This window comes from Penicillium alfredii (genome assembly GCF_028826965.1).
Source record: "Penicillium alfredii strain IBT 34128 chromosome Unknown utg000004l_segment0_segment0, whole genome shotgun sequence".
NCBI lineage: Eukaryota > Fungi > Ascomycota > Eurotiomycetes > Eurotiales > Aspergillaceae > Penicillium > Penicillium alfredii.
In genome coordinates, this window is record NW_026622701.1 from 3,804,395 (window position 1) to 3,832,009 (window position 27,615).

Genomic DNA, 27,615 nt, shown 5'->3' on the forward strand with positions numbered 1-27,615 from the left:
TTGGTTGCGCGAGTCGTTGTGTTTGATAGTTGCATAATACCCAGCTGGACTCAAGCGCCGAGAGTTCCCAGGAAGCAATCATCCTTCACACCGTTTCTCATAAGTCAATCCTAGACCACGGCTAGCTATCAGAGGAAGCATCATCGCCATCAGCCATAGTGACATCTCCAGCCCCATCGCCTGATGTAGCCGCAGCCTTCTGCTCTCGAGCCTTTTGTCGGCGTTTGATCTTGCGCTCTCGGTTCTTGCGGTTTCGTTTCTCGGCCTCGGTCTCCTGGGCTGCCTGCGCGACGGCGGCACGCTTGCGCAGCTGGACCCGCCGCTTCTTGCCGGGCTTCTTACAAGATGTTGGGGTTGTAGGCAACAGAGCATCCTTCACCACATAGACCGGGACATCCTTTGCCGCCGGGGGTAGCTTGGTCTGATGGCGTTTAAGATGGATGACTCGCCAAGGAAGATGGCAGCCGGGCTGTGTTGCCACATCAGTAATTAATCTTACAAAAGATCCACTTGTATATGTAAAGTGATTAGGCATTTCAACGGGAATGCACTCACCCAGGCCTGTGACTTCGCCCAGGTCTCCATGTGCTGACCACTCACGGCCATGTCCTCAAATTGGCGCTTCTTCTCTGTTATCCGGTCCGCATGTTCAAATTGAATCTTCTCCTTCCCGGGTTCATAAAGAGAAGGGGACGAAAAATAGTACTGCCACCCCCGGAAGGACTTGACAAATCGGCCCTGCGAGGGGTCTCCTGTGACGGGCGTCGGGGACCGCAAGCGGATCCGTAACTTCTGTGTATCTCCACTGGGTGGCCCCTCGGTCACTGTGGTTTTCTTTTTCTTTTGTTGGGTATCCGTGGAATCTGTACCGGTCTTGGGCTTGGCCGGGGCACTGAATAATCGAAATTCGAATTCTTGCTCTTCGTCGTCATTGTTCCCTATTACGGGTGGCTTTCCAGACTCATCCTCTAACCGCGGAGCTGATTCTGTGCCGAAGAGCCCATCGAGATCAAGCAATTTTCCTAGTCGCGCATGAGCATCTTGAAGGTCGGACTCGGGCGCAGGAGATGCTGAACGGGACGAGCTGGGCGAGAGAACCTCGTCGCGACGGATGCTGGATTTTGATTAGCAGAAAAACTTGATATTGATTGGGTTTAGACCTACCGTTTGGCACTAGGAACATCGAACATTATGTGCGAGCGTAGAGCGAGCGTAGACACTGTAAAGTCTGCGGAGTGTTGGAAGGGGAAAAAAGTGGAATAATTCCACTGCAGAACCACGCTGCGGCCACGCTCTTATCGATGACATCGCACGGACCCCAGCCTCAACTTCGACCTCATCGACTCTTGCATTTTTCTTCCTCCAGCCCACTGTGCCTGTTCTTGTTTTTCGCTTCTCTCGCTCTTTCGCTTCTGTCTTTTCTGAATACTCTTACTCTTTGGAGCCTTTCTTCGCAAGAGGATCCCCGCCCCATCCCGGCCTCCCCTTCCCTTGCCGCGGAAGAAAAAAAGAAGAGGGTCCCACCTGGCTCGACCGGGTCGATTAATGCCTCGTGCTCACCACCTCGTGCACCGAGTCCCGATCTTTATTGCCATCAATGGGTGCCTGCGCCTCCTGCCTTGGCGGTAACCGCCATGACTCTCCCGAGGTGAGTAAGAGCGTTTGCTGCGACAAACAGGTCCAATGCGCCCTGCTCCGGGCTTATGTCCGAGGTAGAGGCCGGGCTTATCAGAAATGGAATTGGGTTTTCTAACTTTTTTGTTTCATGTAGCCTGAATCATCGCGCTTGCTTGATGATGACCCCTACCAGGCCGGGTATGGGTACGGTGCATTGAACCATGCTCACCAGGCAAACCAGCCCGATCCCGAGTCTGTAAGGCGCGAAAGGGAAGCGCTCGAGGCGATCTGCCAGCGAACATCAGAGTAAGCAGTTCCTCTCTCTTGTCCTTTTATATGGCAAGCAAATTCGAGCTGCGGCTAATCACGCCCCCCGCTGCGCAGTTCTGTCATCGACATCTGGTCCCTCCAACCTCAACCTCACCTCCAACCCCGAGCCACTCTCAACGGCCCTACATCCACATCAACCTCGCCCGCCCCGTCGGGCAACCATGCACCGACCACACTGTCCGCCGATCACACATCGCAAACGAGCCGCCCCACGTCTGGCGCGGGGGGAACCGTGCCGAAGCATTGGGGTGAAGTCGTTGTCAACCCGAACAAGAAGCGATCTCGTCCGGATATGAAGACGGATGTCGATGCCAGTCGCGATGTCTTCGGTGTCTTGAAGGTCACTTGAAGTGCCTCACCCTCCTTCCTTCGCAGCGGGGCTCACTCTTTCTCCTTTTCTCTTTTTTTTTTTTCGCATGACCATGATGATAGACACGACGAAAGGGTGGGCCGCGCAATGAACTTGATCATCTACATCCGAGGCAACCGCATGGGTGGGATTGTGCTCCCCGCATCCTCTATTATCATTCCCCCGGGTGTTGGATTGGGTTTCTTTGTATGGATCGCCGGTCGATTGCTTTGCACATACATACATAGCCTTTCCCTCCTTCGCTCCTCTCTCTCTCTCTCTCTCTCTCTCTCTCTCTCCTGTCTCCTCATTTCTGTCCACTTCTACTCGGTCTGATAATACCCTTGACGCAGACATCCTTTTTTTTCCCTGTCTTTCATCTGTCCAGGCCTTGTGTTCCTGCTACTTTGGATATGGGCTCGTCTCTTACAAAACTGTTTTCCAGGCTCGACTGCTGGTCCTCTCTTTTTTTTGTTTCTATTTCCGTATTCCCTGCCCAAGACCGTGTCTCCTGTTGTATAAGTCTCTGCTTGCCAGCGTTGTCTTTTCTTGTTAATGTAGACTCAATCCAGACAATTTCATTATGATTGACCGGCTAGTTCAAATGGGACTCTTAGATATTTAGTTGTCGGGAAAGAGGATGGGGGTAAAAAATCTCGGTTTTAGGCGCAGTCTCAATGTTGAGTACAGCGGAAAGAGGAGATTCTCTAGGTTAGGGATTAATTTCATAGATAACAATCCATTGAAATGCGTCCGGATGGAGAACACAAAAAAAAAATAAGAAGTAGTACCACATCCCCGAGGCCGTGAGAAATCGCGCATTAGCGTGTTCGGTCCTTGACTCCGTTCACGACCATAGCAAATGCTCGAGTAAACCGAGAAAATAAAGATGAACAGAGAAAAAAAAAGGAATGGAAAAAAGAAGCAGAACTAAAAGGAAATCAAAACTCCACTATGAACGAAACGCCCGCTGGTCCAGTTCCGATGAGATATAGAGATGTAGAAAAAGAAGTAGGGTCATGCAATATGTTCGTGCAAGTCCGAAAAATCGGACCCCGGCTTGGCGGCAAACAGAGAGTGAGTCGATCACACATCATCCATTGCGCCTGCCGGCTCTTCTCCGTTAGACTCATAGCTGCCTGCGGAACTCAACTCATCTTCGGATTCGGTGTCTTCGCCTGCGTCGTCCACTGCCTCTTTGCTGGCGTACTTGGCAACGTATTCTGGTGGGACCGTCAGTTTTATGGACCATGTCGAACTTGCTTTCGTAAAACCATTGCCAGTATACATACCCTTTACCTTGGCCTCGTAGGCTTTTGGCTCTCGCATCATGAGCGCGGCAGCCTCACCGTTGAGTGGGTCGGATGGGTTAGGATAGCGCAGGAGCTGAGGAAGGAAGACCTCGAAGATGTTGAGCATGTCGTACATGGGTGACCATGTCTGGTTGATGACGTCGAGACACACGGAGCCGGACCTTTGTATTGAGACACGAGGTTAGTCGGAGAATGGGACACGGGAAACAATCCCCAGGAATATAATCAACGCACAGCTCATCGATGTTCGGGTGGAAGATCCGGTTCACAAATCCAATGCTCGGGCTCTTGTACGGGTACTGGTCGGGCAGCTCCACGTGGATTTTCCAGTGGCCTCCGGTGAACGGTGCTAAAAGAGCTCAGTATGGTGGAATGGTGGTCATGAATGAGCAAGAGACCCACTTTCTTCAGGTCCCTTGAAGCGGACATAGAACTCTTGCCTGTTCAGAAGATATTCGAATTCCAAGTCTTCCTCGGGGTTGGTGGGGAGATATCTAGCACATACACTGGAACGCAATATTAGTATCTAGTTGATTCGTGCTGGGACGAGTGCCTTACTGTTGTCATTCACCAGAGTCACCTCATAGTCACTCATAAGCCTATAATCCATAATTAGATTATCTCCCAATAACCACGTATGACAAGTTCAAGGCCATCGACGGGTCGCCAGGGAGAGCGGCCAACGCGGGGTGAGGAGGGGGATCGGCGAGCGTACATCCTAGCCAAATGTCAGCAGCCATATCATCAACCAACGCACATTGTTTGCAGCGCATACTTCATCACCTATCCAAGTCAAATCAGCCCCTGTCAGCAGCTGGGAGGACCCGGGTGGCCTATCTTGGGCATGACTTACATCTGTCTCGATTCTGCGCTTCGGGCTACTCATGTTGGCGGCTTCAGGGAGGTAGAGCGGGAAGAGACTGTCAATGAACTGCAGAAGGTCTCTGGGGGAGCTTTGCAGCGGGGAATTCAGCTCAGGCGTCCTCGATCCACCAAGTTACTGAGCAAGATGCGTTTGTATGGCGGAGCGGGGAAGCAATAGACGGGAAAGTCGGCTGACGGTAAAGCGAGGAAACAAAGAGAAGCACAACTGGAGATATAGCAAATGTAAATTTAGGCTGAAGCGTTGTACGGAGAGTATAATCCAGTGAAATCCAGTGAGCGAAAGGTAAAGAAAGGAAGAAGAGAAGCGGGGCGAGAGGCCGCGATGATGGCAGGATGACTCAGCGTAGTGAACTGCCCCGGGGCCAGGTGCCCGCATCCACGGATCCCCAACTTCTCGTCCGCATTAACCCATCGTCATGCCTCTCTTCCCACCTGCCGATGCTGGGCCTAATCAGGTCCGTGAGTATCTGACCCAGATCCTCATTCTCAAACATGATATCTACAAAGATGAAGCCAAAGCCACCGCCAACTTGTGGCAGATAGGCCGCGGTGTCGATCTGGCCAAGGCAACAGAAGCGTCCTTCTCCCGCCTTTTTGGGGAGGCTGTCGGCCCTTTTCTCTACACAAGTGTCCATGAGGATGTGGTTGCAGACTGGCGGGCCTCGACAGCTGGCCAAATCAATCTCTGTGTGCTGTATGCCATCCCGGTGATCGGGACCCTCTTCTTGATTCGTGCCTATCGTCAGACCTCGACCGAGCGGACGGTAATGGCCATGGGAGAGGCTTGCTGGGCCTTTGGGCCGCTGTTGCTAGTCTGTGAAGCGCTAGAACCGTCTCATCCGTACAAGCCGGTCCTTCTTGGCATAGGGTTCTGGCCATCAATATTTTTTGTACTGGCACTTTGCCTCAGAATCGCAAATATGTGGCAGGAGAAGAACGAGTCGGCGCAGGATGGTCAAGACAAGATATGGTGGCAAAAGGCGTCGCAGAAGTCAACTTGACGTGTAGTGCTATCACAGATTGGCGTACATAGATGTTCCCGCTAGATGAGATTTGCGCTGTGGTTTCGGCTCAGAGCTGTCTCCGGCCATGGTTTCCCTGTCTTTTTTCTCTTTCAACTACCCAACCATCCCAACTTGCAATTTCACCATCTTGATCTCCCAATCCAAATTCTACGTATTGTTCTGGATTCCGTGCAACTGTCTACCCGATGGATCCCCTTCCTGAGTCTGGACAGACCACGTCTCAACGGCCGTCAAGCCCTCTCAGCCATCGCCCAGGTCCCGACCGTCAAAGCCCAAGCTCCGAGCCCACATCGCATAATACCGGCAGTGCGCCGATTCCAGATGATGAGCATGGCGCCGACTTGCCCATGAACATGACAGCGTCGGTGATGCTGACCAATTTACCCCGCGATGCCCATCAGGCCCTCGCCGACGTGGAAGCCATCGATACGGCAAAAGGTAAGATCTACTCAAGATGACGTCTGGATATAGCTTCCAGCATCTATACTTTTGCTCGCCCTACTTGCTATACCTTCCAGACGTGGAGATGTGATGTCACGTCGAAACTAACGTCGACCCAGTCACGGTCCGCTTCCAACCTCTCCCGTCAGCCCCGATCCTCAAGAATCGGGTTTTTAAAGTCAGCGCCTCGCAGAAATTCGAAACAGTTGTCAAGTTTCTTCGCAAAAAACTCGACTGCAAGGAGACCGACTCGGTCTTTTGTTATGTGAATAGTGTATTCGCACCTGGGCTAGATGAGGGGGTGGGCGGGCTGTGGAGAGTATGTTGTTGCCCTCATCACCTAGGCTCAAACTATTCTGACAGTTTTTTCCTTGACCATTGCAGTGCTTCAAAACAGATGAACAATTGATTGTCGCCTACTCCATGACGCCAGCGTTCGGTTGACCCCTGCCTGCAGCGACCTGGCTGGGAACCCGAACACATGAATGAACGTATGTACAGATGTTTAATACAGTCAGTTGTGAAAGATACCCGCACTGGTATACGCAACCGTTACTTCTGGTAGATCTCATCCACCGTCTTTTCCAGCTGAGCCAGCTCCTCCTGAGGAATAGGGTAGGTGTATTCCTGCGAGGGGAAGGCTCGGTTCTTGACCTCGTCTCGGTACTGGGTGATACCCCGAGCGGCCTCGCCCCAGACATCGGCATACCTCTTGACGAACTTCGGCAGGAACCGGCCAGGCTGAAAATTACTGGTCATGTCACCCTGGACGAGAACCTGACCTGAGCAGCCGTTGCCTGCACCGATACCAATCGTCGGCACGCGCAGCTTCTTGGTGATGAGCGTGGCCACTTCAGGAGGCATTGCCTCGAGAACGATCATAAACGCTCCGGCCTCCTGCATGGCAGTCGCGTCATGCAGCAGCTTCAGGGCGCTGGAAGTCGTCTTGCCCTGCACTCGGAACCCGCCGAGCGCATTGGACCGCTGGGGAGTCAAGCCGATATGGCCGACGACGGGGACACCAGCCTGCGTGATGCGCTGGATGGTCGGAGCCAACTCATCACCTCCTTCGATCTTGACCGCATGCACGCGGCCTTCCTTGACGATGCGGATGGCGGATTCCACCGCTTGTTCCGCGCACACCTCATACGAGCCCATGGGCATGTCTCCCACCTGGTTAAGTATTCACATCAGCCAGGGCGAGAAAAGAAAACCAGATATTACTCAACATACAATGAAGGAGCTCTTCGCGGCCCGAGCCACGCTGCGGCAGTGCAGAATCATGTCGTCCATCAGCACCTCGCTGGTGTTCTCGAGGCCGAGCGCCACCATGCCCAAGCTGTCTCCCACCAAGATGATATCCATGCCCGAGGCATCGGCGACGTGCGCACTGGGGAAGTCATACGCCGTGAGCATGGCAATTGGCTCTCCTTTCCGGTGAAGGCCCTGTAGTGTCTGGATGGTGACCTTCTTGCGCGTCTGGGTGCCTGGGGCCGGGGCGGAGTAGGTGCTCGAACGAGTTTGAGAGGCGGAGAGCGGCGACGAGGCCGCAACGGGGGATGAGGATCGGAAAGCGAGAGGGGTATGGCGGGGCGCTACACGCTGGGCGGGCGTTCTGAAAAGCGACGGCGCGGTTCCTGCTGTGCGTACCAGCGGCCGCAGAACAGTACTCGGCGCAGCCATGGTGTTGAAGATTGAATAAAAGAAGATAAACAAAAAGTGTGGACAGAATTGGCACCGCAAGGGCTCTGAACTCGAGACCAGCAGTACGAGAATCGACTTAGGAAGCCGTAGGGCTGATATGGTTCATGCGGTTGTTTGCGACAATGACCTCACCGCGGACAGAAAGTATCAGTAGGATCAAGTAAGTCGAGGTGTTAATATACCTAGGGAGAAGACAAGAAGAAGCAATACCATAGAACAGTCTTTCAAGGGTCCCGCGTCTCTGATCGTCTCTTTATATCTTAATTTCCAGTCCTGGCCCCTCCACCCAAAGCGTGCTCGGACAAGCGCCGTATCAACAAACGGCAAAATAATAATAATAATAATAAAATGAAAGAGATTGTGAATAAAAATTAAGGTCGTGCTTTTTTTCCAAATTCCGGCAGGATAAACAGCTGTGGCCGATCGCCCGTTGAATTTACAATCCGGATACTGGTTCCAGAGACCTTTCCAAGGTTTGGAGAAGCTGCGCGTCCCGAGACTTTGGGGATCGTCCGGCCCCATGGGTGGGTGGTTGTTTTCTTTCGGAGTGGGCGCTATTGAATTCCTCATGCAACTTTAATCCTTTTGTAAAACACTCTGTGTGTTGATAACCTGATCTTCTTGTTTCTTGGCCGGTGCTGGCCGCCCCTCAAGAGAGAAAGGATGTAATTTACTCGCGACAGTCAAAATAGCCTTTCTCTACAGGGATATTACCGTCAGGTCCTCTCTCTCTCTCTCTCACCGCTTGCCCTATTTGTGTAACTGTGCCGAGGTCGATTGTTCCAATGTGGAAGGTAAGGCTCGCCAATGAAAAGGGGCCGAAGTATAACACGCCCGCACCATAATATACTTGGAAGAATCCCATCCTATCCTACATTATATGCTGCCAGTAGGTACACAGTTTCTGTCAATCGGAATTAGAGTTTATAATTGCAAGTAGTCCAAAATGTCGCCATGTCAAGCCAATTCTCCACTTATTCCTTGTCGTCTGAACTGGTGGATATAGGCAATGATAGCCACCCCCCTTCTTCCCCTGGGGGCCAAAACCTACCGGCACCAGGAGACAGAATCAAAGAAATAAGGTAACTATCTCTCGGAAGGATGTCATTCGGAGTGGCATCTGTGTCTTGTAACCTAAAACAGAATCATCCAAGGAAAATCTCCGGCGTGTTGGTGGTGGCTGCAGAACATGGGATCCGCATTTTCTGAATTTACACTTCCTCGAAATATCAATTACCACTTTGCTAGTCGGTGGTTGGGTTGCGTGTAGACTTTGAGGTGCGTATATACAACCTCCAATGAGAAACATTTGGGAACTACGGGGCGCGCAGTTCTTGTTTTCTGATCCTATCGAGTGTGGGTTTGGGTTGGGTTTGGGTCGGGGTTGATCGAGGCCATATGATGGAGGAGAGGGGCCAAGATCCATAACCTGTGTGTACAAGAATTGATCCTGGACCCCATCACGTAATGGGAATTGGCATTCCCACCTGGCACTTGAATTGGGTTCTGACTCCCTGGAGGGTCGGCTTCTCGCCGAGAGAGAGAAGAGAGATGTGGGTAATTACCAACAAGGCTTGCCGCTCTGCAGCTATCCCCCCTCTCTCTCTCTTCCTCTCTTTTTCTACAGTATCTACCTTGGGAGCCGCCATTTTCTTGGCAGGCGGGATGGCAGGACTCAATAATTCGACATGGGAGAATCCAGTCGATCGGGCTACAAGACTTTCCCGTTTCAATCCCGAGATACGGCCCACGCCCCCATATGCTAAGAGGTTCTAAGAACGGCAGTGGAGATCAGGAGCTTCCTTTCGGGTGCCGGATCACCTGGACAGGTTCGACCATGACTGACTTACCTGCACTGTAGGATGGGGAGAAGAGGCTCTACAGATCTACAGACTAGACTATAGATTATGACACCTGGCAAAACCCAGCACTCAGCCCCAAGACACCAAAATTAATTAGATCACCACAATACAGACCCCACGCATAGGCCAAATAATTGCATATTCAAGCTACATAAGTGATATCACGAGAAACTCGGGGGGAAAAGACTCCACTACCGCCGCCGGGCATGGGCCGGACTAAATAGACAAGACACCACCACATGGAGAACGAGACACGACAAGGAAACAGATAACAAGAAAGAAAAAAAAAAGAAAAAGAGAAAAAGAGAAAAAGAGAAAAGACAGAAAGAACAGGATGTTGCGGTGGGCCCATGGCAGTCGCCAAGCCCACCCGTGTCCATTATACCCTCTGTATACGGCCAGCCTCACAGACCATGGCTGGCCTTTCCTCAACTGTGGACTTAACCAGGCACATGGGGAATACGAGACAGGCCCCACAGATTGGTCCTGGACCCGAGGAACAAAGAAACACAATTCCAAGAAGTCACACCGAGGAAGACGGTGGAGTGCAGTGCCTTCCACGAAGGATGGTGCTGATGCAAAAATGAATTATCAAATACAGTGGTAAGAATGGTAAAAGGTGCAGAACGAATGGTCGATCTCTGCTGTGAAGAGATTAAAGAGCACATGGCATAGCCAGTTGAATCTGCTGGTCATTGCACGGTGCTGATGCAAAATGGAAAAAAAAACAAACGCCACGGTATGCATGCGCGTCCAGGCCGAGGGTATCATGCAAGCCGGCATGTATCAAGTTCCAAAGAAGATGTGGTAGACAATGAAAATGGCGATGCAGCAGATGGCAAGTGATGTTGAGCAAAGAAAGAGCTTCGATAGGTGCTGCGATGCGACAGCGACGAAAAGAAAAAGCAAACAGCTCGAATCTTCGAAAAGTCATCGACAATGGCAAGTAGCAACATTGACGATTTACTCATCAAGTTCATATTCCTCCTTCAGGGGTCGTTGAATCTCAAACAGTAACGCATCCAGTTCAGCCCAGTTGGTGGAGTTGGCGGCAAACCGACGATGCTTTCGTGTGAGGGTATGATCTTCAAAGTCATCGAACTTGTCTCGGCAGTTCTCGCAATATCCAGGTTTCGGATCCCTCCGTCTCTCGGGCTTCTTCTGCTCACTGTTGTTCTTGCCATCATCACGTCGTCGTTTAGCGCCCGCAGCCTCAGAACGGTGGGTACTATCGTCATGTGCAAGACCATTTTTCTCCGGTACAGTTGACTTGGTAGGGTGGTTGTTCTGAGTCTTGGACGGGTACAACGCTGATCCATCTCCGTGGCGCTGCGGAGCTGCCATCGACCCGGTGACAATACCAGCGGTTCCCTTTTCGAGAACCTTGCGCTTCAGTCCGTGGACTTCTTTGCTCAACCCGGCCTTTGCTCCCGGTGCTGCTGCAGTAGACGAAATCATCTGAGACCGAATTGCGGACGTAATGTTCGATGGCTGCACGCCAGACGCGGCAGGTTCACGGCCAGTGTAGAAAGCCCCAGTCCGAGGGAAATGAGGTGCAAGGAAGCTCTCGGAGCTCTTTCGCTCGTGGGTCTCATCAAAGGAAGGCTTTGCCATCTCTGGTTGAGTGGGAGGCGATACGCGCTGCTCTGGCTCATCGGGCTGTTTGGACTTCAAGAACTCCGGCGCGGGCTTCGATTCGGGGACCTTTCCCACGGCAGGCGCCGCAGTCTGTTTGGCGCTGCGGGAATCATCATTTGTGGCCGCGGCCGCCTTCTTCTCCTTCTGTAGTTGACGCATTCGGAGTCGATCGTATTCTTTCCGGCTCGGCGGCTCATCGATGAAAGGGCATTTGCCCAAGGGAGCACTTCGAAATTGAGGCCACGCTCCATCCTGCCGCCGGGTGACCCGTGAGTATTCGCGCACCATAACCGGCTTGGTCTTCTCGTTCATGTCGTGAATATAGACGAAGGGGCCCTTGAACATGAGCATCTCCATCGAAGACAACGGATCACGGTCAGACGGCCCATTCAGTAGTTCCTGTCGAAGAACCCGCGAGAGGTCTGTCTCGCCCTTGCCGTGCGTGGTGCTGCCAACAGCCTTGTTGCGAGTAGTATCATGCTGGTTCCCAATGTCGCTATCATTAATCGTGGCAATCATCCGTTGCAGCTTTTCCAATGCCCAGATCTTCATGCTCATCTGCCGAGCCCGCTGCAGCACATCCATGGTACCCTGATCGCGACGGTTCTCATTCTTGAGAGATACCCCATGGGATTCCCCATTCTTCTCCAGCAGCGAAGGATCCACAGTCTGCATATGAACATCACCATTGGCCGTCTCTGCGGCCGACTCCGGCTCTGTTGGGCTTGTGGTGGCTTGGGGGGAATAGGACGGGCAGTCACAACGTGGGTGACTAGACGCGAGAAAAATTTCTCCTCGCGCTGTAAAGTAGTCAGTACTGTGAGACCAAAAGCTCCGATGAGAAGACTCAAAAATTAAGGTTGGTTTGCTTGAAAGGTGGCCGACACGCCCAAACTTGAAAAGACGCGATTTCATGAAAATCATGCAGGATCGAACACTTACAGCTCCCAAAGCAATGACCTGGCGAGAGCATTTTCGTCGAACCTCTTCTTGAATGCCATCGAAGTAGAAAACAAATTGCGGGAAAGCCTTCCTGTAGTGCCTCTGCCATTGTCGAATAGTATCCAAAGTTTCGGCGGAGGGCTTCTCCTGTCTGGTCCCCTTCATCTGTGGCTGTCTTTCCTTTTCTCGGGCAGCAACCAGCTTCTTCTCGAAAGCGCTCGGGTTGGTATTATTCGACCGGCGGGCGAAGAGCTTCGACTCGGCACCCTGGTACGCGGTCGACTTGCTGCGAGGAGAACGAGCATCTTGGTCCGTCTCCTCCATCACCTGCTTCTTAGGTGGTGGCTGGCCATAAGGAATCTCAATCTGAGTGGAGCGAGCTCGTTTCGCAGGCACGAGTCCTGCCCTGTGGGGAGAATTGGTTGCATTCGGCACGTTGGCGAGCGGGCGGCGAGTCGACATGTTCAAGGAGGTCTGAGGCGATGGGGGTATGAATATGGTTGCCATCAGGTAACGATATCCAGAAAGAATTGAACGCGTCGATAGCTTGGTCAAAAGAAACAATTGCCTGGCAGAGAGGGGTTTCTTGAGGTCGAGCACGCGACGTGCTACACGTCTGGCAAGGCTCGAGCGAGGTCAAAGGTTGGTCATGGTATCACAAACAGGTAACTCAAGGCCGACACAAGTAAGAAAAGAGAAATCAAAACTCGGGGGTATGAAGGAAGAGGAGGTGGGTATTGGGGGGAGAAGAAGAGAAGACAAGAAGTCGTGTGGTGTGGAGCCTCTCAGTTTGTTTTGGGCGTGCGCCGGACAACCAACGGCGTCGCGCGAAGCATGAACATCAACATTGCATTCTTGTATGGGCGCGACGTGCCGACTGAAGGCTTTTTCTCTTTTTCTTTTTCTTTTTGTCCTGTTTTAACGTTTCATCTAAAATATGCTAATCTTTTTTTCCTACTTCTTATTCCCACCCCGTACAGATCAGCCCTGTCCGAGGCCATCGAGGAGTCGATTGACTCCAACCACCACCAGCCACCGCAAATTTCACCTTTTGAATAAAACAATATTGGACAGTTCGATGGGAAATTGGTTTCTGGCTGGCTATACAGTGTTGTACATGGGATTGAAAGGGTATTTAACAACTACTTTACATGTCTAACTGCGCAGGGCCTCGATGTCATCGACCTAGTCCATGTTAGCATCCCACAAGTTCCAAGAGCAACATCGTCAACTTACCTCCTTGACTGCCTCGGGAGTCAGAATAATCGGGTGATCGTCTCCCACACATACACTGTCCTCAATGCGGATCCCAATCCCTCGGAAATGAGCGGGCCACCGCTCGTCGTCTGGAACATAAATGCCCCTGTAATTAAATGAGCATAATGCAAGGAACAGAAAAGTGGGTGGCAGGTAGACTCACGGCTCAACCGTTACACATTGGCCCGCCTTGAGGTTATAACCTCTGGAGTACCCAGGACAGTCATGAACATCGAGACCGACATAGTGACTCAGGTGATGCGGGAAGAGGGTAGTCAGACCCTGGCAAGAAAATAAGTAAGCGATTCCACGTAAGAAGTAACAGTGCACTGCTCCATACATTCCCTGAAAGATTAAATCCAAGCTGTTGGAGCTGGTCCTTTAGCCCATTCTCCGCAATCCCGTGCAGCTTGTCAAGCGAGAGCTGGGCGCTTTCCCGGCACAGAGAAACACATGTCCGATGGACATTGAGTACAGCGTTGTATAGATCGCGCTGAGGCGCAGTGAATTTACCATTGACTGGCCACGTTCTAGTGATGTCGGAGATGTAGCCACCCAATTCCTGTACGGAATTAGTATCTTGAATTTTCCTCGGAGGAAGATTGCACTTACACCACCGCCATCGACGAGCACTAGGTCTCCGTCCCTAGAATCCATGTTAGCCTGGAGTCTTCATGGTGATATTGCGGCATACACACTTCAGGACATCATCGTTCCGGGTGTAATGAATGCTGAGGGCATTCTATGACCATCAGTTTCCGAATCTTTGGTCAGTGTATACCGGACGACTTACCTGGCCACCGGCGACAACCGGGACGAATGCACTAGTATCGCATCCATTGGCCTTGAATTGATACTCGAGGAATGAGCAGAGATCCTTCTCTCGAGCGAACGTCTGGCGCATCGACTCAGTGAAGGATCGCCCCGATGCTTGTCCCACTCGTCGCATGTGGACAACCTCGTCCTCGGTCTTGAAGGCTCTCATCTCATTGAGAAGCGGCTTTAATGGCTTGACTTTGCGGTTGTCGACAACCTTTTTCAACTTTTCGGACGCAACTGTAGGCCCATACAGGTACCGGTGCAAGGTCGATCTCGATCCGTCAAAACCGGGAATGTCCGAATAAACCTCAGTAGCCCCCGTCACGATGTTAGGTAGAATGTCACCAATGCGTTCGATGTTCCCTGTCTGCAGCCCAATTCGTCAACTCTGCCCCCGCGCCATTTTCATTTCAGTGTAGCTCACTTCATCCGCGTTGAAGACATCCACCGCGGCCTGGGTCCCAGATCGTGCCCCGTCCCAGAGCTCAGCGCTAGCGTCCTTTTCCCGCACATAGAGATGGAAAATGTGATTGTCGCCGGACCCGTCATTTGCGATGACCGCCAGCGCATTCGGCTCGTTGAATCCTGTTGGCGCGAAATAATGTTGTGAGCCGGTGGTCCTTGTCCACGCGCCCGTCGGCACTTACCCGTCAAATAAAAGAAGCTGGACTCTTGGCGGTATTCATGGAAAATTCCGGGTGCGCGATACTTGACCTCGGAGGCGGCTAGCACAGCGACTGCGCCCTTGGGAAGCTTGTTGGCGAGTCGTGATCGGCGATGGGCATATTCGAGGGCAGTGATGCCGGGCGTAACTGGTCACAGTACATTAGTCGGACCAGTCAATTTCCGCAATGCGCGATGGTACCAACGTTCTCCGGGGCTGAGAATATGCGGGTGTGTCTCGTGTAAGGCCTGGCCAAACTTGAGATCCGCGGCGGCTACCGAGGTAGCGTAGGTTCGGCGAGGGAGGCGCTGTGCAGGGCAATGACGCGAGAGGCTGCTCAAAGGGCGTGGGGTTATGCGCAGCTGCAGGGCGCGAAGGAACCTGGACGTCGCCATTCTCCCAGCTCGAACACGTTCGAAGTCGAACTCGGTCGAGTCGAGTTGTTATCGGAAGAGAGCGTGTTAGGTCCGAGTCGGCGGTGAAGGCCAATCAACTGGGACTGGTTTACCCCTTCGCCGTCTCGTTCACTCGCGCTCGAGCGAATCGTTGATGCTGACGAAATGAGTCCGACCGGGTGTCGCCGAGCAATTCTGTGCGCATCACCCTGGCCCCTCTTAAACCCTGGCGGGGAAGAGTTGCGCGGATGGACCTACTCGAAACGGTCCAAGAGGATCCTCATCGCTACACATGTGCTTTGTTCTCTACATTTAAAGACTGACATCTAGCTGAGCTTTCATTTCCCTCTTTGGTTGAATATTTTACAACTAAGCATCGTGCACTCTTCTTACCTTGAATTGCCTTGCTAATACTCGACCATGGGGAGAACATTGACGTACCCTAAGCGGTCATCCAACACAGTCAATCGATACAAGCATCGTGGTATGGCCTCTGCTTTGTCCTATTGATGCAACTGCCTGTTTTAACTATAGCTGACAATTCTTTACAGCGACATATGATCTACGTGCCATACATTCCATCATCAACTCGTCGCAAGTACTCCATGTATCCTTCAGTCCTGGACCATCAGACCCATTCCCGACCATTCTCCCCATGATCGGCCAAGTGGGATCATTTGACTATCCGTCGTCTGGAATAGACGAGCCCCTGGAATGCTACCTCCACGGCTATGTCAGCTCTCGGATCATGAACTTGGCACGTAACTCCGAGGGAGAAGGACTCCCCATCTGCGTGGCCGCAAGCAAGATAGACGGGCTCGTTCTCTCACTCACGCCCAACTCCCACAGCTACAACTACCGGTCGGCTGTGCTGCATGGGTACGCCAACCTTGTGACGAACGAGGAGGAGAAGCTGTGGGCCATGAAGTTGATCACCAACTCAGTGCTCGAGGACCGCTGGGACCACTCACGCGTGCCTCCGGACAAGGCTGAGATGTCATCGACAACGATACTCAAGGTTACGGTGGTGGATGGCAGTGGCAAAATCCGGGATGGCAGCTCTTCCGATGAGGCCAAGGACAAGAACAATGATGCTGTCACTGGCAGCGTTTGGACGGGAGTGGTTCCGGTCTGGGAGACCTTTGGAGAGCCGGTCCCAAGCCCTGAGAACATAGTGGCAGAGGTTCCCGAGTATATCTCTACTTTTGTTGCACACAAGAATAGCGAGAACCGTGCTGTTGCTGAGAATGCAATCACAGTTCAGTTGCCTCCAGAGGAACAGCACTGAGCTCAATGAAAGATGCATCGAACCTAGATCATGGCCTGGAATTGGTACCATCGAGTCACCACGATTGTAAAACGTTTTTAGTTGGTAAATTCAATGAAGGTGCCCTGTCGAGCAGCCCAATCAATACAGTTGCCAGGATCCAACTATACTGACAATCTGGCCATGGTGCTATCTTTCGCATGGTAAATCTGGGCCTAATTCCTATTTTATTCTTGTTAGTCCGTTCTATCTCTCTCTCTCTCTCTCTCTCTCCAAAGAATACAAGATATAGAAGTGAACCAAATTTGGGAAATTTATGGGAAAATATATAGTGACATTTTTAAAGCTCGGCACCATGCTTTCTTTTCCCTGTGATGCTCCTCAGCCTCGCACCCGTTTCAACATCCAACAATGTTAAGATTCTCGAGAGCATGCTATTCTTCTCGATCTTCCACATGGTTTCTAAGGATAGGTGAGATTCTTTAGCACGTATATGCCACACCTAACCAGGGACCCTCAAAATGTAGCACCTCTATAAAAATTGACGAACCAAAGGAAACGTAGAGTCAAGGGAATGACTTCATCCCCGCAAACTCTTGGAGGGCTACCTCCAATTACCTGCACTGGCAGTGGGATTGAAAGCAATATAATGCCCCATGTCCGCACATATAGGTCTACCTCCTAGATAGGAAACTGTCTACTTCGTCGTGGTACTTATGGAGAATGCTATGACCAAAACCATCCATGGACATTGATAATAGACAAAAAAGAAATGATGCCAGACCTTTTTCACCGAATCAAACACAAAATAAAATTCATAATTCCATCCACAAGATCTAGATAATTAATTTCCCACTCAATACATCCACCAAAAGCAAATCATTGCTATATCCACGTACCAGCCGACTCTGGGAACAACTCCCTTATTGAGTTATTTCAACCCAGGCAAACAGGCCTTCAAGCTGCTCAACTGGGGTAAGAAGGCAGGCCAGATAGATTGGTTCCGGACTGCAAACACACCCCCAGCCACGGCGAGGAGGCTTAGGAGCCAAACCTGACGCGCCTTCGATCGTGCTGGCTTTTGTACTTTCTAAAGAATCCATGGATGGTTAGTGGGTTACAGAGTAATATTCAGGGTGTCACCGACCTTGATTGTCCAATCCGACCAGGTTGGGAACAGGCTGCGGTACCAAAAGTGTGCCTGTGACCAGGGATAGGCCATGGCATTCCACCGCTTCTCGTTGATGTACCACTAAGTTGATAATTTGATCAGCCATGCTGTGCGATCAGGTCTGAGTCAAAGAGGGGGAAATAGTACTTACCGAATTGCACCCTGCATTCCAAACCCGCTGCTGAAGAGCCTCTTGCGCTTTGTATACATATTGCTTCTCGGCATCCTCGTTGATTTCGACCGATGCGGCGTCGCCATTCAACACCGGTTTCAAGATCCGCAGGGCGTAGTTAATGGTGCTAAATCATAAACCAGTCAGCAATGTTTTCGCTAGTGGGAAGATCGTTCATACTTCTCTGAGGCCATCAGAGCCGAGGTGTGGCCGGTTGCTGAATTAGGGCCCAGTAGAAGGAAGAAATTCGGAAATCCACTGAGGACAGACGTGTTGTATGCACCGGGCCCATCCCACTGCTCCCAATGCTCCCGAATGGTTCCATTCTTGCCGTGAATATCCATAAACGGAGTGAAATGGTTTGTTTGGAAGCCCGTCGCCAGCACGATCACGTCCGCGGGGATCAACCCATCTACAGTCTTGATCCCCTCCGGCACGATCTCTGTAATCTTGGAATCGGTCAAGCGAATCTTATCGTTGTGCAGTGATTTTAGGTATCCGGGATCAAAAATTCGTCGCTAAGGGATTAGCGCGCAGACAAGTAACCACGGGTGTATGCAACCTACCTTGCACCCCACGTCGAAGTCGGGGATTAGAAGATCATGATATTTTGCTGGAGCGGTATCTCGCATAAACTTGTCGGCCTTCTCTCGCGTTTGGTCACGCAGCTTCGCTGCTCGCGAGTCCATGAAGAACATCCGGAGTGCCTGCTCAGCGAGCATGAAGATCTGAAAACGATGGAACTTCAGCGCCAACGGGACATGCTGGAAGATCCATAGCAACAGCGGAGGGTAAGGGAAGTTCATAGACTCGAAGATCCAATGCTTGGTACGGATGACTTGGGTTAATGACTCCGTTTGGTCCACGATCGCGGGCACGATCTGGGCAGCGGTGCCTGGAATGCTGGTTAGCATGGAGTGGGCGTTGAATGACCATGACTAGAGAGCGACGAACATCCGTTTCCAATTAAAACGACCTTTTTCCCCTTCAGATCAACGTTGTGATTCCACTGTCCGGAATGAAAAAGCGCCCCGTTAAACGAGGCTGCACCGGGGATGTCACACGGGCGCGGTTTGACTAGGGCCCCTGAAGCCGAGAAGAGCACCTGGCATTCATGGTAGAATTCCTCTTGCGAGTCCAGATTGCACAGAACCATCAGCCACCGTGATGCGTCCTCCCGCCAGATACACTGCCGGACCTCGGTGCGAAAAGACATTTTGCTGCGCAGACCATACTGATCAATGACCCGATCTTGGTATGCTTTGATCTCTTGATGCGGAGGCATCAACTTTGTCCATCCCGCATTTGGAGCAAACGACAAGCTGTAAAGGGCACTTGGGACATCGCAAGCACAGCCTGTCAATCGGTCAGAATCTCAACTCGGATTTGCATGGCAAAGGAGGAAAGGAGAGAGAAGAAAGGCTGGCGCACCTGGATAGGTGTTCATATACCATGTGCCTCCCGCACCGCCATTTCGCTCGAAGAATCGGATATCATCCATCTGATACCATCTTTTGAGTGTCGCGCCGAGGGCAATGCCTGACAAGCCCGTGCCGATACAGGCAACCTGACTATAGGACGGGATGGTTTTCTGTTGCTTCTCTGCCATGATATGGAGTCTGGAGTGATTTCAGAACCAACTTGAGATTTGGGAATGTCCAACGTTTTATGTGAATAACCCTGCTTATCCCACGTAATGCAGGCCTGAGTCGGTGCCACAATGGACCTCGGAACGTACCCACTGCGGGTCAATGCCGATCGTGTTGTTCTCTGGGGAAACGGAAGTTAAGCAGATGTTGAACAAAAGCTGGATTTATATTTCTTTTCTTTGCAATCTTGGGAGTACCAGCTTGATAGAATAGTCGCGGGATCTCTGAATAGGAAAAAAAAAAGAAACCAGTGGAATGATGCTAATGTGGACTTGTTATGAATGAGAGTGGCCCGCGTATCCACGTACCCGCGTATAGCCCTGGGGGGCTGACGGCCAAGGCCCCCCCATATTCCTCGATTCATTGTATTGTCGGCCTGAACGTGGCACGGACTTGTGCTCAATGATCGGAAATATTGCAAGGGCTTGAATTGCCGATACTTTGGGGTTCAATACAGTGTCCTACCAACATGTACAGGTATACTTCTTGGATCTTGTCGATGAAGTATCCCGGCATCTCGAGACTTTTAGCGACAGCCCCTTTTTTTTTTTTTTTTTTTTTAATTATTTCCTAAAGGAGTCATTGAGATGTTGGATTTGTTGAATTTGTTGAATTTGTTAAATTTGTTTCAAATTGTTCAATTTCTTTCTAGTCAGCTTATGTTTGTAGGTATTTCGTTCTAACCGCAGCCCCAGGTGGATATGTAATGTCTCTATTCCCTGGGCATCTCTGAATCATGGGAAAAGGGTAAGCTTTATAGGGTACCCAGCTGAAGGGGCCCCCAAAAAAATGTAAGCTGAGCTTGTAGGTTAGCATTAAATCCGGCATAGTATTTAATAATCCTTGGATTGAACGCTGCCGTAATCATCTTGATAGGGGCGGGTGTTGATAGGGGCACACCCGTTTTTTCGCTACTGGCACACCAAAACGCTTATATAATCAATTTTGATCTATATAATTTTTTTGACCTATTTTCTAATCACATGACACTCTCATCCCAACCACCTAAAACAGATTACCCTATTTAGCAACAGGGCAACTTCTATATATGTACCCTACCAAGGAAGAGTAGATAAATCTTCCTCTCTGATTCACCGGGACGGATGATTATCAGCTAATAGGATTACTTTTTTTCGCGAGTAAATCAGTAATTCGATACTTGCATAGTAACTCCATAGTTCTCCAATAAATGAAGCATATACCAAGCGGGGCCCTCAGGGGTAGCCCTACTATCATAGAATCGCTGCATATCAATATACCTAAGCGAATATCGAGATACTCGCCTATTTATAGAGGTATATAGCCAATCAGATGCTAGTATCAGATATATTATCTGATCTGCTTGGATCTGTTATTGAATCAGAGCATACTGACTGTTAATAGCTATATAAATAGACTTCCACACAGTGAATAAATCATTTATAGAACTATTTATATGCCGTTTTAGGATCGAATGGGCCCCCTCGAAATGTGATGATGCATTATTACCAACATAGGTAAGGTTTTTGGTCCAAGCATAGACAATTCTCTCTTTACAGAGAAGCTATGTGTCTACGAAATAGCGTATAATTAGTAGATAAGATCTCCCATAGGTCCGATTAAAGTTATCAAGATTAACCTTATATTCATCTTCGGTAGATAATTGGACCAATTGACACCATACATGAATTCATCGAATATACCCCAGATCTATCGCAATGCATATAGACCCGCTTATTAGCAGCATACCCCTGCTTTATACCCCACTAGCGCACGAAATTGACCAATTCATCCTGATTAGGGAAGGTTTGTTGTGGTGGGGGTAGTAGACTGGGCGAATCAGGCAAATCAGCAGTAGCAGCGGCAGGCAAATCGGGGGTAGGCATGGTGGGCTTGGTTTGGATGGTTTTTGCATGGTATGGTAGACGAAGTAAGCAAGGTAGGCAGAAAGCGAGGAACTAGTAGGGTAATGGTAGAGCAGAAAAATGGATGAAGCAGAAGACAGAGTATATATGCAGTATATGGTTGCTATGGTGATAGAAGTGGGAGAAAATCGATTATATCAGCGATTTTGCTTATGTCAGATTTAGGTGTGCCAATAGCGAAAAATCGGGGATGCCCGTATAACACCCTAACGATCCTCGATGGCTTTTGTGGCTTACCGGGTGAGAGAGGCATGGGTAGTCATCGTGTAGATCATCTCGAGATCTCAAGAATAGATCTCGCAGTCTGCATAGAATCACGGAAATGTGATGTTTGTAGAGTTGATCCTGTGATGTTGATCGGCATGTCCCTCGGGAACCCCACGTCATTTTGCTCTTGCAACTTGCGATTTTCGATAGTTTTTCATCCACGGTGTTTCGTCTCTTTCCTCGCAGTGATCATCTCCCAGTGTTGATCATGGCTTCAGCGGCGAAACAGGCTGCTCGCCCCGTCATCGCTCCAGCAGATCTCCAGTCGTTCACCGAGTATTTGAGAGGCTGCAAACGCATCCTGGCTCTTCTTGGGGCCGGTATCTCTGCATCCTCGGGCCTCCCCACTTTTCGAGGCGCTGGGGGCCTGTGGCGCTCATATGATGCCACCTCCTTGGCAACACCGGAGGCTTTTGAAGCCAATCCGGGGCTGGTGTGGCAGTTCTATAGCTACCGTCGCCACATGGCCTTGAAGGCCGAGCCCAACAAAGCACACTATGCACTGGCCGAACTATCGAAGAAGAATAAAGATTTCATCACTCTGAGCCAGAATGTTGATGGTGCTGGCCTACATTTCACTTCATTGTGTCAAATTTTCGATATCACAAACCTTGAGCAGGCTAATACTCTACTTAGGTCTCTCACAGCGAGCGCATCACCCATCTGACCAGCTGCATCTTCTTCATGGCTCGCTCTTCAACATAAAATGTACCTCCTTCTACTGCAATTACTCGCGAAATAATGATTTCACGGATCCTATTGTTCCATCTCTGGCGATCCCCCAATCAACCCCCGACCCGACTCCCTCCACGGCCGACAGAATCGGCGAAGAAGCAGCAAGATCCTTTCACCATGCCCTCAACCAAGGGAAAATAACCCATCACGCTGCATCTGCCAATGAAATCGATATCTCGGATGAGCGCAACTCGATTCCAGAACTAACCCGGGATGACCTGCCCCTTTGTCCTAAATGCAATAATGGCCTTCTCCGTCCCGGCGTGGTATGGTTTGGAGAAAGTCTTCCCATGGACACGCTGAAGACCGTCGATCATTGGATTCATGCGGCCCCAAAAGTCGACCTAATGTTGGTCATTGGCACGAGCTCCCGGGTATGGCCGGCAGCAGGGTATGTGGACGAGGCTCGCGCAAAAGGTGCTCGCGTCGCTGTGATTAACATGGATCCTAATGATATCCCCGGACGAACGGTCGGGTTGGATCAGGGCGATTGGTTCTTCCAGGGTGATGCTGGTGTCATTGTCCCTGAGATTCTGAAAGACGTGATTGGGGAGATTTGAGGGCAGTGCATTTCAAAAATTGGCATTGGCGAAGCGGATTGATTTTGTGTGATGATAGCATTGGGCTGATATTGGTTCGAGTTTTGGATGGCTCATGATCGAAGATACAAAGATACATATCGTGAAACGAGACTGCATTTGGGTGGTACCAGTGTCTTGATATTTCCATTTCTACTCAATGATCCTCAACCCTGTAGAAGTAATTCTGCTGTCATCGTGGTTGTTCGAGTATTCAAGAGTGAAGCAAAGTGCTGCCTGAGGTGTCGGGCCACCACCGTTGCTGGGGAAATCCCGCCCAAACAAATTGATAGCGATAACGCTTGCCTCCACTTTTCTCGACTCCCACATCCGACACCAAAGACCTCAGACCAGAGAGTATGATTATCTGAAGTGAGTCTGCCTTTCTCAATTCTATCTCTTCGCGTACTTGTCTTTGAAACCGCCCCCGAGCGCGATGAGACTGGCAGTAACTTGTCGCAACGTCGCAACGTCGCAACTGAACCTCGGAATGTGATCAAGATCGAGAGAGAACCTCTAACTGACAACGCGACATCTCTAGTATCCTGGTATTATTGCTTGTGTCAAATTGCCACAGACATTCCTCGCGGCATTGATTGTGTTAGCGACCCATTTACAGACACATCGCCCGCCAACTCCCATCTGAGAGCAATCGTATTGCACACACGCAACCCATCCACCGTGGTTCAACCATAATCATCGTGCTTCCAGCATACAATCATGGCACGTGAAAGCGACGCGCCGAAGCAACCTTTCACCCCCCGACGAGCGAATGAACAACTCCACTCATCGCTTCAGCATCCGGAATTCGGCAAACCCTCGCCGATCGGCCAACCCCAGCACCGCTCCAACCATCTGTTCAACATCCCCAAGAATAACCATGCCCGACCGGAGCACCACAGACCCGCTGCTCGACCGCAGCCGCAATATCCCGGACAATCCGCAGCGCCCCCAGGCTATCGGCCAGCCGCGACGTCCGGAGCAGTCGCACCCACGCCATCCACCAAACGCAGTGATCCGTGGGATCCATTTAAGCCCGTGAGGCCATCGGACTACAACAATGCCCGACCAGGGCTTCCCCGGGCGCAGTCCCCATCAAACGGCCTGAGAATGTGACCTGGTCGACTCCTCGTGCTCCAAGGCCGGTCTTTACGTCGAATCCCATACCACCAAAGCAATCGAATGCGTCGAAGAACTTGCAGAGTTTCATCGATCTTACGAATGACGAGAGTGTGCCGTCCGGGAAAAGCACCACGATTGGTTCTACTTTCGGGTCGATGGATGTCAATGGTTTCGTCGATTCAGCCAAGGCAAACGAGAATATCAAGGCTTTGCTAGAGGGTGCATTCGAGGACGAAGAAGAAAAGCCCGAACTGAAACCCAAGGGCAAGAAGAAACATAAGAAGAAGCAGACCCAAAAGAAAGAGCCTGTTCCAGCCGTCAAGGCGAAGATGGATGATAGTTCCGATCTCGATGACCTCGCTAGTCAACTTCAAGGCGTCACAGTTAACGATACCCAAGAGGCCAAGAGCTCCGTCGCAAAATCCGAAGAGACAACCGAAGACCTCGTGAAGCCCGAGTCTAACGATGAAGAAACGTCCGCCACAGACCAAAGTGAGGCCGAGGCAGAGGACGAAGAGGACGACAATGACAACGAGGACGATGATTCTGAAGATGATGATGATGGGATTGTTGAAGGCTTGAAGGCCATGCTTTTGCCTCACCAGATCGAGGGTGTCAGATGGATGTCCGACAAGGAGACCGGTCGGAAAACGACCAAGGGAATTTTCCCCAAGGGCGGAATTCTTGCAGATGACATGGGTCTTGGCAAGACTGTGCAAGCCATTGCCCTGCTGCTCAAGCATTCCAAAGCCAATCACGAACACAGCGAGCAACACAACGAATCCGAGAATGAGACCAACGAAGAGACCAAACTACCCCCAGGCATCAGCAAGAGCACACTTGTCGTTGCTCCTCTGGCGCTCATCAAACAATGGGAATCGGAAATCCTGGAGAAAGTCGAGAAGTCTCATCGGCTACGAGTATGCGTTTACCATGGAACAACCCGTACAAAGACTGCCGATTCTTTGGATAACTACGACGTGGTGATCACAACCTACGGAACTCTCACATCGGAGTCGGCCACTGCGGCGTCAGCAAAGAGCAAAAAGTCCGGGATTTTTGGGGTCTATTGGTACCGCATCATCTTAGATGAGGCCCATACCATCAAGAACCGGAACGCGAAAGCTACACAGGCGGCTTGCGCATTGGACGCTCAATACCGCTGGTGCCTCACCGGAACGCCTCTGCAAAACAACCTCGATGAGCTACAGAGTTTGATCAAATTTCTTCGTATCAAGCCATACAATGATCTGGCTGCCTGGCGCGATCAGATCAGCCGACCGTTGGCCAACGGTCGAGGTGGCCTCGCTATTCAGCGTTTGCAAGTTTATTTGAAAGCATTCATGAAGCGCCGTACAAAAGATGTTCTCAAAGTCAACGACGCTCTTAAAAAGGGTGAATCAGTAGCTGATGGTGAACCCAAAAAATCATCCAATGGGTTCCAAATCACAAAGCGTGAGGTCATCAGATTGGACGCAGAGTTCATGCCTGGTGAAATGAACTTTTACAAACGCCTGGAGGAGCGAACCGACAACAGTCTGGAGAAGATCATGGGCGGCTCCAAGGTCGACTATGCGGGCGCTTTGGTCCTGCTGCTGCGTCTTCGTCAGTCCTGCAATCACCCGGATTTGGTTAAAAGTGATTTGGCCAAAGACAGGGATGTCCTGCTGCAAAACAGTAACCCCAGCAGCCAGTCGTCGCAACCGAAGTCAGACGACTTGGACAGTGTGGCCGATCTCTTCGGGGCGCTTAGTGTTGTCACGAAGAAGTGCGATGTGTGCCAAACTGAACTCGGCCAGTCTGAAGCCAAGGATGGCGCTACTCGGTGCAATGATTGCGAGGCCGATTTGAACACCAACTTCTTTGAAAAAGATAAGAAGAAGCACAAGTCGAAGAAGGATCGACGGGAGAAGAAGGTCGACGCCTCTGATTCCCCCATGGCCCGCAAGTCTGAATCCCAGATTGCTCGCTCACGAAAGAACCGAAGGGTCATTCTCGACAGTGACGACGAGGACGAGGCCGAATGGATTGTCCCCGAGGACCAGCGCGCAATGTCGAATCTCGGAAAAGCTGGAGGATCAGACGACGAAAATGCTGAAGGCGGCGGCGAGTGGCTGAACTCTGACGATTCAGAAACGGATGACGACGAGCCTGGATCGCCTTCTCGAAGAAAGTCTCAACCCATCGTTTTGAGTGGCTCCGAAGACGAATCTGAAACCGAAGAGGATATTTACCAGAACCCAGACGAGGGTGAAAATGGAGAGCTACCCTCGACCAAGATCCGCCATCTGATGAAGATTCTCAACCACGAGTCAGCGGACTACAAGTTCATCGTCTTCTCAGTTTTTACATCAATGCTCGACAAGATCGAGCCTTTTTTGAAAAAGGCCAATATCGGATTTGCACGCTATGACGGCGGCATGAGAAACGATCACCGTGAGGCTAGTCTGAACAAGTTGAGAAACAACAGTGGAACCCGTGTGTTGCTCTGCAGTTTGCGTGCTGGTGCACTTGGTCTCAACCTTACCGCTGCCAGTCGCGTTGTGATTTTGGAGCCCTTCTGGAATCCTGTAAGTTCACTTTCCTAGGGTTTCTCCTTTTGCATGTTGCTGACGTATCTTGAATATAGTTTGTGGAAGAGCAGGCCATCGACCGGGTCCATCGGCTGAACCAGACGATTGATGTGAAAATCTACAAACTGATCGTGAAGAACACTGTGGAAGAGCGAATCGTTGATCTGCAGGATCGCAAGCGGGAGCTGGCCAACATGACCATCGAGGGCAAATCGGCTGCTGGCAAGTTGACCATGCGCGACATGATGGCACTCTTTGGCCGCGATGCCGAGTCTGGATATACCGACAAGCAGGGCACGCTCGATTTCAAGCAGCCCACCCGGCTTTTGAGCTCTACAGAAGACTCCCAGCCCTCTTCTCGGAATTCTCAGACCTCTCAATCTTCATCGGCGTCTCAGCCCCGTGATAGACCTCGTCATAACCAAACTCAGCGGCCGCGAACCGAAGACTCGGTATACGGGCGACGCTGGTAATATGATGCTATTTGTTCATGAGCTGGAATAGGCTTAGATGCTCGTGGCGTTTTGATTGGAAAGTATGGGCGGGGTTTGATCATGCTGGCATGGAACGTTTGGAATATAGGTAGAAATGTTCAGGTGTTATGAGTAAACGATTGGTTTTGGTACTTTTCATTCCATTTCTTGTTGCATATTTGCCCTCTTGTTTGAGAAACTTGGATTAAATCGCGACTGCGATTTTATTTTCAACTTAGAATTCAGATATATATATGGCCAAGTTAAAGCCAACTTCATGCTGTTGTGTCCACGCTTGAGTCCAATTGCCCGGCAAACCTGCATCTGCCCTCCCCTGGAATGGACAGCACGAGACCAAGGCTCAAGGCTACATTGGGTCATGGTCGAGAAAGCGCTGCCCATGTATCCGGAAAACAGGCCCGCGAGTCACATCACAACCCAATCTCGGACCTGGTAGGTCTCT

General features: G+C 50.8%; 12 protein-coding genes across 12 annotated transcripts; 6 read left to right on the forward strand and 6 right to left on the reverse strand.

Moving 5' to 3' along the window:
• Positions 1-121: 121 nt before the first annotated feature.
• Positions 122-1,190, reverse strand: NUU61_003109 (DUF2011 domain-containing protein; the record flags this gene model as incomplete). The annotated part of the gene is made up of 3 exons (XM_056653691.1): positions 122-469; positions 556-1,114; positions 1,165-1,190. The coding sequence occupies 3 exons, from the start codon at positions 1,188-1,190 to the stop codon at positions 122-124; spliced, it is 933 nt and encodes a 310-aa protein (XP_056514758.1).
• A 407-nt stretch (positions 1,191-1,597) lies between these two features.
• Positions 1,598-2,296, forward strand: NUU61_003110 (LAMTOR1/MEH1 family protein; the record flags this gene model as incomplete). The annotated part of the gene is made up of 3 exons (XM_056653692.1): positions 1,598-1,648; positions 1,772-1,923; positions 2,002-2,296. 3 exons carry the CDS (start codon positions 1,598-1,600, stop codon positions 2,294-2,296), a joined length of 498 nt encoding a protein of 165 aa, XP_056514759.1.
• A 1,086-nt stretch (positions 2,297-3,382) lies between these two features.
• NUU61_003111 (E2 ubiquitin-conjugating protein UBC8) lies at positions 3,383-4,495 on the reverse strand (the record flags this gene model as incomplete). The annotated part of the gene is made up of 6 exons (XM_056653693.1): positions 3,383-3,519; positions 3,589-3,770; positions 3,844-3,958; positions 4,012-4,115; positions 4,367-4,392; positions 4,463-4,495. The coding sequence occupies 6 exons, from the start codon at positions 4,493-4,495 to the stop codon at positions 3,383-3,385; spliced, it is 597 nt and encodes a 198-aa protein (XP_056514760.1).
• Positions 4,496-4,910: 415 nt separating this feature from the next.
• Positions 4,911-5,495, forward strand: NUU61_003112 (uncharacterized protein; the record flags this gene model as incomplete). The annotated part of the gene is made up of 1 exon (XM_056653694.1): positions 4,911-5,495. The coding sequence occupies one exon, from the start codon at positions 4,911-4,913 to the stop codon at positions 5,493-5,495; it is 585 nt and encodes a 194-aa protein (XP_056514761.1).
• A 209-nt stretch (positions 5,496-5,704) lies between these two features.
• NUU61_003113 (ubiquitin-like protein ATG12) lies at positions 5,705-6,404 on the forward strand (the record flags this gene model as incomplete). The annotated part of the gene is made up of 3 exons (XM_056653695.1): positions 5,705-5,957; positions 6,080-6,279; positions 6,345-6,404. The coding sequence occupies 3 exons, from the start codon at positions 5,705-5,707 to the stop codon at positions 6,402-6,404; spliced, it is 513 nt and encodes a 170-aa protein (XP_056514762.1).
• Positions 6,405-6,512: 108 nt separating this feature from the next.
• NUU61_003114 (3-methyl-2-oxobutanoate hydroxymethyltransferase ECM31) lies at positions 6,513-7,643 on the reverse strand (the record flags this gene model as incomplete). Its single annotated transcript, XM_056653696.1, has 2 exons — positions 6,513-7,133; positions 7,194-7,643. 2 exons carry the CDS (start codon positions 7,641-7,643, stop codon positions 6,513-6,515), a joined length of 1,071 nt encoding a protein of 356 aa, XP_056514763.1.
• A 2,846-nt stretch (positions 7,644-10,489) lies between these two features.
• On the reverse strand, positions 10,490-12,613 carry NUU61_003115 (protein serine/threonine kinase activating protein nimO; the record flags this gene model as incomplete). The annotated part of the gene is made up of 1 exon (XM_056653697.1): positions 10,490-12,613. The coding sequence occupies one exon, from the start codon at positions 12,611-12,613 to the stop codon at positions 10,490-10,492; it is 2,124 nt and encodes a 707-aa protein (XP_056514764.1).
• A 648-nt stretch (positions 12,614-13,261) lies between these two features.
• On the reverse strand, positions 13,262-15,241 carry NUU61_003116 (aminopeptidase P family protein; the record flags this gene model as incomplete). Its single annotated transcript, XM_056653698.1, has 10 exons — positions 13,262-13,291; positions 13,343-13,469; positions 13,527-13,645; positions 13,704-13,925; positions 13,976-14,009; positions 14,062-14,105; positions 14,157-14,549; positions 14,607-14,767; positions 14,830-14,994; positions 15,052-15,241. 10 exons carry the CDS (start codon positions 15,239-15,241, stop codon positions 13,262-13,264), a joined length of 1,485 nt encoding a protein of 494 aa, XP_056514765.1.
• Positions 15,242-15,661: 420 nt separating this feature from the next.
• NUU61_003117 (pyridoxamine 5'-phosphate oxidase family protein) lies at positions 15,662-16,529 on the forward strand (the record flags this gene model as incomplete). The annotated part of the gene is made up of 2 exons (XM_056653699.1): positions 15,662-15,725; positions 15,793-16,529. 2 exons carry the CDS (start codon positions 15,662-15,664, stop codon positions 16,527-16,529), a joined length of 801 nt encoding a protein of 266 aa, XP_056514766.1.
• A 1,096-nt stretch (positions 16,530-17,625) lies between these two features.
• Positions 17,626-19,460, reverse strand: NUU61_003118 (flavin-containing monooxygenase; the record flags this gene model as incomplete). Its single annotated transcript, XM_056653700.1, has 6 exons — positions 17,626-17,760; positions 17,831-17,978; positions 18,032-18,369; positions 18,418-18,746; positions 18,806-19,207; positions 19,283-19,460. 6 exons carry the CDS (start codon positions 19,458-19,460, stop codon positions 17,626-17,628), a joined length of 1,530 nt encoding a protein of 509 aa, XP_056514767.1.
• A 2,419-nt stretch (positions 19,461-21,879) lies between these two features.
• Positions 21,880-22,966, forward strand: NUU61_003119 (SIR2 family NAD-dependent protein deacylase; the record flags this gene model as incomplete). The annotated part of the gene is made up of 2 exons (XM_056653701.1): positions 21,880-22,258; positions 22,308-22,966. The coding sequence occupies 2 exons, from the start codon at positions 21,880-21,882 to the stop codon at positions 22,964-22,966; spliced, it is 1,038 nt and encodes a 345-aa protein (XP_056514768.1).
• A 738-nt stretch (positions 22,967-23,704) lies between these two features.
• On the forward strand, positions 23,705-27,152 carry NUU61_003120 (putative SNF2 family helicase/ATPase; the record flags this gene model as incomplete). Its single annotated transcript, XM_056653702.1, has 3 exons — positions 23,705-24,003; positions 24,057-26,676; positions 26,736-27,152. 3 exons carry the CDS (start codon positions 23,705-23,707, stop codon positions 27,150-27,152), a joined length of 3,336 nt encoding a protein of 1,111 aa, XP_056514769.1.
• Between the last annotated feature and the right edge of the window lie 463 nt (positions 27,153-27,615).